Raw genomic sequence first — 9,985 nt, forward strand, 5'->3', positions numbered from 1 at the left:
TTAAAGGGAAAGTACTTTTATTCTGTATTCGAATACATTCAATATGTTCTAGACGTGTGTGATTGTATGTTGAAGGCACATTCTATCCCTTTTCCCAGAAACAATGTGCGTGCGCGTCTCTTCAAGGCACATTATCTCCCTCTACCCTCCCCACACCGTGTCGATTTCTCACGGGTGGCCCAACCGTGACAACTACTTTGAATGCTGTCCTGGAGAAAAAGATGAAAGCGTCCTAGACAACCAAATCAATTCGCTTTTCAGAATTGATGCTAGACAAGCCGGTTTCTCTAGAGGGCACCGAAGAGAAAAATTCGTTACCAATACTTTGGCGGGGGCATCAACAGATCTTGTGTCATTCCTCAAAAGTTCAGATGCATGTACAACCCCGATCCCCACAATGCAAGAGCAGAGAGCACCTTGACAGTGGCTAGATACCAGTCCGGGGAAGAAACTTCCCGACTGCCCTTTTTTTGCAGCCAAGATGCAGGCGTACTACGGGCCTAATCACAGGGCCTTCTCTCCCCCATCCCAAAATCGCACCCGGCGGCCTCCCCTCGACGGGAGAGCAGGGCTACGAGACCCTATCCAGAGATCCCGCCCACTATGACGGGGTATCTGTCACCAGGCAAATTTAGTTGAGGCTGCCGGAGGTCTTAAGATAAACCCGGCGGGGGGGGAGGGGTCGGGGATTTAGAAGGCTTCAGTCCACACACGCCAGGGCTGCAGGCACTCACCAGCCTCACAGCCAGCCATGTCGCGGAGGCAGGTCGCCGCCGGACTCCGAGCTGGGCGTGCCGGGGACGGTGTCCAGGAAGGGCCGTTCGGCGCAGACACCACAGTTGAGAGGAGGGGGAACTAAACGAAAGTGCAGGAAAGGAGGGGTGAGAGAGGGAGGAATGTTAAAACGGCTTCTCGCTGCTGATTGGTTATCAGAGCACTTCCTTTGGCAGCTCGAGCCGAGGCGGCGGTTTGGAGGCTTTAGATACTAGTCTCTGGCGAGATCGTGCTAAGGCATTCTCAGGTGTGTGCTTTTGACAGCGTGGGTCGGCTCGCAGCCCCCGCCGGTCTCCCGTGGCATCAGCACGGAGCTACCCGTGAGCTTTTCGTTTTGTATTCCTCCGCTGACTCCAACTGAGAAAGTAGTGCGGCCCGCTCACCCGGTAGGCGGGGCAGCCACGCGACAAGTCAGGCTCCGCCTTCTTGTCTCGTTTGGTTCTGGGCGGAAGGCTCTTTGTAAGACGTAAACAACTCCAAGTGGTCTGAGTAGGTTAGCCTGTCTTGGCCATTTTATCTCCTGGGCTGGGCCTGAAAAAGGGTGGGGTAGCTTCCTGCAAGTGTGGAAAGACGAGAAAAAGGTGAAGTCAAGAGAGAGCAGGTTGAGGCACTGTGGTGGTGGATGGGCCCAGCCGTGAAAGGGGCCAAAAAAAAACAAAAACAAAAACCCAAAACGGGCTAATCTGAGGGAGGGGTCGCGGGTGGGGGCAGGGGCAGGAACATGGCGGGTTCCGGAATGTCGGCGGGCGTTGCGGCCTCTGCGCAGGGCGCAGGGCGGGGTGATTAGGTCACAGAGCAGCTCCCAGCATTCCTTGCGGCGGAGGAGGCGGTCCAGACTATAAAACCGGCTGCCGGGACGCGGCCGGCACCTCATTCATTTCCACCGGTCTCTAGGGGAGTAGCTCGCTCTCTTGTCATCGCTATCACTCCGCCGCTGCCGCCCCCGCAAGGCTTCGCTGTCGCCGAGGCCACCTCCAGCGACTCGTCGCACCCGATTCTCTCCACTTTTTCCCCCGCCAACCGCAATCATTGACGCCATGTCGGGCTATTCGAGTGACCGCGACCGCGGCCGGGATCGAGGGTGAGTGTGAGAACGGGCCTGTCAGGCCTGGCGGGTGGGGGTTGGGAGGCCTATGAGGTAACGCGGGGTGGGTGGCGATGGGAACCTAGTTTTTCAGCCTATTTTTGGGTCTTTTTTGTTAAAGGTTTGCGCTATTTCGATACTTTTGTAAAATGGGTAGATTTTTGTTTTTAATGGTCCTTAACCTCATCTTTTGTTTGGGGGAAGGTTTCGGGACCTCGGCGACTTAACTGAGGGGAGAATTCGGAGGGATGCATTGAAAGGGTAGGAAAACTTCGAGGCAGGCGAGGTCGCCGCTGTTACGAGCTACCTTAGGAGAGGTGTTTTAGGGGCCCCGGTAATTCTGTGGGAGCCGAGAGGGCCGCTTCCAAAGCTATTGATGAGGTCGGGACGGGGGGGTGGCCGGCGCCACAGGAATCGGCCATGTGGCTGAGCCGCAGGTACAAAATGCCGCTCTCGGACATGGCGGCGCCTTTGTTACCCCGCCCGGCGGAGGAGCTCAAAATGGCAGCGTCGAGAAAATGTGGCGCAGAGAGAAATGCGAGACAAAGGGGGAAGCGCCGCCCCAGCAGGAACGCCGCCCGGCCGACTCCGCCCGGGCCGGGACTCCTCCCCCGGTAGTTGCCAGCTCCTCCTCCTTTTCCGTACTTTATATAATTTTGCTACCTTGATCCGGCGCCCTTCCGCAGGATACCCCCACTCGATTGGTTTAAGTGTCCCGAAGACCACTACCGCGCTTATTCAGCTCTCATGGCCTGTGCTGCCCGTTAGCCATTAAAACTAAGGCGCCTTGGCTTGCAAACAGCTGGTAAATAACATCGCTGTTAAGCTCCTCCGTTCTCGTATTGCTCTTCTCCCAGATACTTAATTCTTAAGCTCCTGGGAAAGACTGGTATCCACAAGCGGTTGAGCTTGTAATCAGAGCCTTTGGCCTCTGAAGAGCTGGTTTCCGACCTGATAAATTCTGGGCTATTAGCTTCGTTGACTTTAATAGTGTGTATTTGGGACAATGGGAAATGAAGCCTGAGGTGCTAATTGCTGGTTGGAGAATGATCACTAATGACAACGCATTGTCGTAATGCTTCCAAAAGTCTTTAAATTCATCTTTAGGGTGTGCCAAGGGATGGTAAGTTAGTGTGTTTATAAACCCTTATGTGGACGTTTGGAAGTGTAAGTTTGAGTTTTAATTTCAGGTTTGGTGCACCTCGATTTGGAGGAAGTAGAGCAGGGCCTCTATCGGGAAAGAAGTTTGGAAACCCTGGGGAGAAACTAGTTAAAAAGAAGTGGAACCTGGATGAGCTGCCCAAATTTGAGAAGAATTTTTATCAAGAACACCCTGATTTGGCCAGGCGCACAGCTGTGAGTAATTTTCATGTGGCTTCGTCAAGTTTAACTCAATAAAGACTTAAAGTAAATCAAAACCTGACCCGAAAATGTCTTGCAAAGACCAAATTGTGGAAAATTTCATGCTTTCTGACCTGTTGTAGAAGTGTTACTCATTTTTGCAAACAGATGGCTTTGAATTTTTATTTAGGATGGTTGACCATGATAGTATTTTTTTGTGTGTCATGTAGGGTTTTCATACGTGGATCCCAGTTTAAATTGGCACCATGAAAGTACCTAATGAATTACAAGTTTAGGTGCTTACTGGTCGCATATTTAGTTAGGGGAGGTTGTCATAAGACAACTAGATTATTTGTTTTGTAGCAAGAGGTGGAGACTTACAGAAGAAGCAAGGAAATTACAGTGAGAGGTCACAACTGCCCAAAGCCAGTTCTGAATTTCTATGAAGCAAACTTCCCTGGTAAGTGCTAATTTTGAGTTTTCTCTCTTAATTCCTTTTTTCTTGTGGTATTGCTAATTTTTCTAAATTGTTGCTAATTACAGCAAACATCATGGATGTAATTGCAAGACAGAACTTCACTGAACCCACTGCTATTCAAGCTCAGGGATGGCCAGTTGCTCTAAGTGGATTAGATATGGTTGGAGTAGCACAGACTGGATCTGGGAAAACATTGTCTGTAAGTTGAGAGGACTTTTGAGATACTTGGAAGAAATAAAAGGAAGACAGGGCTATTTTAATATAACTTCTGTTGTCTCTTACCCTTAAATAGTATTTGCTGCCTGCCATTGTCCACATCAATCATCAGCCATTCCTAGAGAGAGGTGATGGGCCTATTGTAAGTATATATGTGTATATACACACACACACTTCTTTTCTTTTTCAATTTTTGGCTTACTGTTGAATGTAGTGACTTGCAGAATATATAACAAAAGGTGGTTTGTGGTGGTTTTGTATAGAGCTATTAATTGTCTTACCAAATTTAGCTGGAACTTGTCATCTGCTGGTATAACAATAATTTGTGTGAAACTAGGACCCAGGATTCTGCTAAAAGCTGTTCTACTTTCTGTTCCTCTTAGTGCTTGGTGCTGGCACCAACTCGAGAACTGGCCCAACAGGTGCAGCAAGTAGCTGCTGAGTATTGTAGAGCATGTCGATTAAAGTCTACTTGCATCTACGGTGGTGCTCCCAAGGGACCACAAATTCGTGATTTGGAGAGAGGTATGTAACGAGATGTTTTGTTGTTTTTGTCATTGGTACTAAAAAGTTTTAGAACTTAGTTATATTTCTGTGTTTTAATTGAAGGTGTGGAAATCTGTATTGCAACACCTGGAAGACTGATTGACTTCTTAGAGTGTGGGAAAACAAATCTGAGAAGAACCACCTATCTTGTCCTTGATGAAGCAGATAGAATGCTTGACATGGGCTTCGAGCCCCAAATACGGAAGATTGTGGATCAGATAAGAGTAAGTGCCCTTTAATATAGTTCTTCAAACTTAGCTTTAAATTCATTCTTAGAATACAAGGGTGGTTTGTTTGTTTTTTTAATCCAAAATTTTTTAGCCTGACAGGCAGACCCTAATGTGGAGTGCAACTTGGCCAAAAGAAGTGAGACAGCTTGCTGAAGATTTCCTGAAAGACTATATTCATATAAACATTGGTGCACTGGAACTGAGTGCAAACCACAACATTCTTCAGATTGTGGATGTGTGTCACGACGTAGAAAAGGATGAAAAGTAAGTTATACAAAAACAATAGAGTGTAAATCGAGTTTGTTTCATAGGTTATTTTTAAAAGTGACTTAGTTGGGAGAATCGGAATATGTTAATTTAAAATGAGCCTTCAGTCTTTCTGAAAGTTCTTGCTTAACTTCATTCAGATAATTGGCTGTATAGCATTCCTGTAGGAAAAAGGAACTCAGGTGTTGTGTGATTTATTTTAAGGGCCAAAGGTAGAATTGCTTCATGAGTGATTGTTAATATTAAGTAGGGGTTCCTTTTTGGTTTGTAGCCACGTACATTGACCATAGATGTGTGGTCACACCATAGATTTCTTTTAAAATGTATAATTTTTTTTTCGTTTTAAGACTTATTCGTCTGATGGAAGAAATTATGAGTGAGAAGGAGAATAAAACCATTGTCTTCGTTGAAACCAAAAGAAGATGTGATGAACTTACTAGAAAAATGAGGAGAGATGGGTATGTGGGCTTCCTCCATTGGAGCAGCAGATGTATTAGAGCTGAGTTTAGGGGAAGGGCAAACTTTAGGTCAGGAGTAATGGATTTGAGTTTTGTGGTAGTGTAGGAAAAACTGTGTAACATTACTTGAAGTGAAATTGGAGGGATCTGTGACCAAAAAATGGCTTAAATGCTAAACTAAAGTCTATCAGTTAAGTGTCAGTCACTAATATAACTTTACTCTAATATAGGTGGCCTGCCATGGGTATCCATGGTGATAAGAGTCAACAGGAACGTGACTGGGTTTTAAATGGTAAGTATTTCAAATGAAGGTTTGTACTCCCCCCCCCCCCCCAAAAGGATTTTGCTCCGATTAGTGATCCTACATATATATGCCTTGTTTTGCAGAATTCAAACATGGAAAAGCTCCTATTCTGATTGCTACAGATGTGGCCTCCAGAGGGCTAGGTTAGTACAAACTCGAATTCATGGCTTGGTTTTCCTGAAGATCTCCATATAATTTTTAAAGAAAGTTTATTGCTTTCTTTAACCTCTGCATTTTTTCTAAGTTTTTTTTTCATATAAAGGTGCAGTCTTTGTGGCAAGGCCTAGGCATGACAATCGGAGGACTCGAGGGGGATGGAGGACTAGTGATCGGCTGGCTGCTTCCAGTCGATTAGAGAGGTGAAAAGCTGAAAGTGTGCCAGTAATCTTCAAAAGGCAGAACATACCACCTCTGCCGCGTAAACTGTTCTCTCCGGGGGGAAATGGAAGTTACCCTCACAGTTCACTGCCGTGGTATTTCTTCTGTCCCATGCTTTGCATGACTGCCATGGTACAGCATTGTTTCTGACTGTTTGCTGTGATCTGTGAGTCTTTGAGTTTCAGTGAGTTTGCTGAAATGTCGAAGAAATACTTCCAAACTTCAATGTTCAGTGAAATTTTTGTTCAAGTTTGAAATGGAGAGAGCAGCTTTAAAAGGTACTATAAGCCTTTTACAAATTGGTGAGTACTGGCACATGAGCTCTAGAGCAGGAGCAACTTCCCACACTTAATCAGTGGGAAAAGAAAGCAATGCTTTGAAAGTTCCTCCCTCACCTACACAGTAGTCGTCATGTCGAGACCTGCCAGAGAGAGACACATTCTCAAGTGAATCCTGGCTTCTTGGAAGCGCTTGCCTAGACGAGACACAGTGCATAAAAACAACTTTTGGGGGACAGGTATGTTTTTCTTGCAGCTGCAGTTGTAAGGTCTTGGCAAGACAAGCAGTGTGGCCAGAATTTTGAACTTCTGATGAGAGAGTAATGCAAAAGGACCATGTACCTTTTTGTTTAAAGGTCCTCAAAATGAGCACATGAAGAGGTTGCTGTGAACCTTTTAAGTGGCCCTACTGCACAGAAGCATTCAGATGTCACTTGATGATCTGTAAGGGGACTTGCTGATGTGGGAATGTTTTAGGGAATACACATCCTTTGGACAGGTTTTATCATTGGGTGGGTAATAAGACACAGATGACGTGTGCTTTTTTTTTTTTTTAAACCTCAATGGTATTCCTACAGGGAATGGATAACCATTTTAACTGTATTTTTTGCAGCCCGTACCTTCTTGGGAATACAATTGTCTAACTTTTTATTTTTGGTCTGGCTGTTGTGGTGTGCAAAACTCTGTACATTGCTATTTTGCCACACTGCAACACCTTACAGATGTGGAAGATGTGAAATTTGTCATCAATTATGACTACCCTAACTCCTCAGAGGATTATATTCATCGAATTGGAAGAACTGCTCGCAGTACCAAAACAGGCACAGCATACACTTTCTTTACACCTAATAACATAAAGCAAGTGAGCGACCTTATCTCTGTGCTTCGTGAAGCTAATCAAGCAATTAATCCCAAGTTGCTTCAGTTGGTTGAAGACAGAGGTTCAGGTAAGATCAGTTTTAAAATAAGAAAGGTTGGTGGTTTTAGGTTACTAACTGTATGCAAACCCATTTAAATGGGACTGGCAGGTGAGTAAAAACCTTCAGCAGGACAATTAAGTTGAAATATTCTTACATGTATAGTGAGTAAGAGCTACCTAATTCCTTCTGTGTTAGAAATTACTTGTGCTACAGAAATAATCAGTTTGCAATCTTTTTTCTTGACAGGTCGTTCCAGGGGTAGAGGTGGCATGAAGGATGACCGTCGGGACAGATACTCTGCGGGCAAAAGGGGTGGATTTAATACCTTTAGAGACAGGGAAAATTATGACAGAGGTTACTCTAGTCTGCTTAAGAGAGATTTTGGGGCAAAAACCCAGAATGGTGTTTACAGTGCTACCAATTACACCAATGGGAGCTTTGGAAGTAATTTTGTGTCTGCTGGTATACAGACCAGTTTTAGGACTGGTAATCCAACAGGGACTTACCAGAATGGTTATGATAGCACTCAGCAATATGGAAGTAACGTTCCAAATATGCACAATGGTATGAACCAACAGGCATACGCATATCCTGCTACTGCAGCTGCGCCTATGATTGGTTATCCAATGCCAACAGGATATTCTCAATAAGACTTTAGAAGTATATGTAAATGTCTGTTTTTCATAATTGCTCTTTATATTGTGTGTTATCAGACAAGATAGTTATTTAAGAAACATGGGAAATGCAGAAATGACTGCAGTGCAGCAGTGATTATGGTGCACTTTTTCGCTATTTAAGTTGGATATTTCTCTACATTCCTGAAACAATTTTTAGGTTTTTTTTGTACTAGAAAATGCAGGCAGTGTTTTCACAAAAGTAAATGTACAGTGATTTGAAATACAATGAATGAAGGCAATGCATGGCCTTCCAATAAAAAATATTTGAAGACTGAATTAAGTGGAAATTGTACTTTATTTTACATATCTAATACCATGTAAGACTTTGCTTAGATTTTTTTTTTTTTTTTAATCAAAAACTAAACTGCTTTCAATTAGTTTTGGGAAGTGGGGAGATCAGAAGATTTATTCATATTGCAAGAATTAAAACGAGATTGATTTAGGTAATTTTATAATTTTAGGCTAAATGGCATTCTATCAGTACCTCCCTACATAAGATGAGTCATGGAATAGCCTATTTGCGGAATGGAGAACTGAGATTTGAAGATAGGAAGTCAATATTTTTCATTACGTAGTGTTATAGGGCACTATGTAATAAAAAATTGCATTATTTTCAAACTGGTTAGTGTGAGAACATGGATGACTATTTCTCTTGCAGAATTTATCGTTTAAAAGTTCCGAATAACTTGGTTTTCCAAAAATTATGTTCATGCTCTTGACTGTGTTGTGAATTACTGGAATGTGGACAAAACTTAAGACTTCACACTTTTTAAGATAAGGTTGGTAGGAGCTAAGTTTTAATTTGTTTCCAGTGTTTTTGGTTCAGGTTATAAACAGATTCTACTCTCCACATGCTTCCGGGGCTCTTAATTGTAGTCAAGACTGGGAGTCATTGAATGTTTCTCCAATAATCCAGGGACCTTGGGAGTACTTCAAGCTAAGGTGTAATCATATTTGAAAACACAAAAAATCCTCATCAAAATTAATGGTTAACCAAGAGAAAACAGCATAACCAGAAGTACAGTGACTAATAAGTCTTGTTGGGTCAATGTGGGTTTATTGCTAGAAAGATCCAAGAAGTAGCTTTAGATTTAACTTTAGCTCACCAACAACCCTTCTAATACTTAAATAATGGCTAGAAAGTAGGTCTGTGTGTCTTCCCGGAGAGTTTGATGGGTTTTTTTTTGCCAGGAGAGGGTGGAGGTCTTAAGGAGACACTTAAATTCTGATTTTTAAATATGGGGGCTTTAACTGGTTTTAATGCCTTATCTTTAAGATGATGGAATTCTGTAGGGGGAGGGGAATGGTATTTTTAGGACTAATACTGAAAACTGATCAACCTCTAGTAACAGTTTTAAATAGCATGGTCAAATTGGTTATGACTTAAAAAAGCTTTCAGGGTAGATTGGAGTATTTATTACATATTTTACTGTTAATGTTTAATGTGGGCCTTTAAATTTGTAAACACAAATGATTGTGGGGCTGTGGGAAACATTTACCTATTTATCTTTGAACTAAGTTTTAAAAGACTCCACTTTTTAGCATGTGTTGTGTCCAACCTGTGGTTGTCTTAACTAATAAATGTAATTTTTTTCTCCCATTCTCTCTCATTTATTTGTGTATAAGACCTCTGGTGCGTTTCTTTAGTGTGGGAAACGCACATTAATAGTGCCCAGCTTTTCAGTTAATGTAATTATTTCCCAGCAATACTTTCAATTTTCTAGTTTCTCTTTAAAAACTTGAATTATTTTCTGAGGTTCCCTTACACATCGTAGTATTTTTCATCAACCACTCCCGTATTACATAGTTGCTCAGCTATTATGCTTCATAAACTGCCCCTTCCTGGTGGTCTAGCGGAATATGGTAGCTTGTTCCTTTAACCTGGATTAATCTTTCAAGGTTTCCCTAACCACTGTAAGGGAAGCGGGAAGGTGGGACTCCAGGGTTTGGGAATCAACCTTTCCATCTGGGTTATACCACTTTTGCACTAGTTGGGCAGTCTTCTTAAGGCCCTTAAGTGTTAACGTGGAGGTT

General features: G+C 43.2%; 2 protein-coding genes across 3 annotated transcripts in view; one reads left to right on the top strand and one right to left on the bottom strand.

Moving 5' to 3' along the window:
- The window catches only part of CEP95 (centrosomal protein 95), a 34,233-nt gene extending 33,200 nt beyond the window's left edge, over positions 1 to 1,033 (bottom strand). Inside the window, exon 1 of one of the 2 annotated variants that reach the window (XM_024573342.4) lies at positions 735 to 1,033. In XM_024573342.4, the coding sequence (XP_024429110.2) occupies positions 735 to 753 (19 nt within the window). In that variant the 5' untranslated portion in view covers positions 754 to 1,033. The remainder of the gene's footprint in view (positions 1 to 734) is intronic. The other variant, XM_024573343.4, reaches the window with a different exon arrangement.
- DDX5 (DEAD-box helicase 5) lies at positions 1,004 to 8,227 on the top strand. The gene is made up of 14 exons (XM_024573341.4): positions 1,004 to 1,021; positions 1,669 to 1,855; positions 3,049 to 3,214; positions 3,563 to 3,659; positions 3,743 to 3,876; positions 3,970 to 4,035; positions 4,277 to 4,418; positions 4,503 to 4,663; positions 4,761 to 4,933; positions 5,284 to 5,394; positions 5,625 to 5,686; positions 5,782 to 5,841; positions 7,077 to 7,301; positions 7,521 to 8,227. Exons 2-14 carry the CDS (start codon positions 1,812 to 1,814, stop codon positions 7,922 to 7,924), a joined length of 1,845 nt encoding a protein of 614 aa, XP_024429109.1. The 5' UTR covers positions 1,004 to 1,021; positions 1,669 to 1,811; the 3' UTR covers positions 7,925 to 8,227.
- Positions 8,228 to 9,985: the final 1,758 nt, after the last annotated feature.

The sequence above is a fragment of the Desmodus rotundus genome, chromosome 9 (genome assembly GCF_022682495.2).
Source record: "Desmodus rotundus isolate HL8 chromosome 9, HLdesRot8A.1, whole genome shotgun sequence".
Lineage (NCBI taxonomy): Eukaryota > Metazoa > Chordata > Mammalia > Chiroptera > Phyllostomidae > Desmodus > Desmodus rotundus.

Excerpts from the sequence above, each read along its gene's own strand:
- DDX5 (XM_024573341.4), top strand. The coding sequence starts at position 1,812 with ATGTCGGGCTATTCGAGTGACCGCGACCGCGGCCGGGATCGAGG. Across the intron at positions 3,215-3,562 it reads ATTTGGCCAGGCGCACAGCT|CAAGAGGTGGAGACTTACAG; the intron begins GTGAGTAATTTT and ends TTTGTTTTGTAG. Across the intron at positions 3,877-3,969 it reads GATCTGGGAAAACATTGTCT|TATTTGCTGCCTGCCATTGT; the intron begins GTAAGTTGAGAG and ends ACCCTTAAATAG.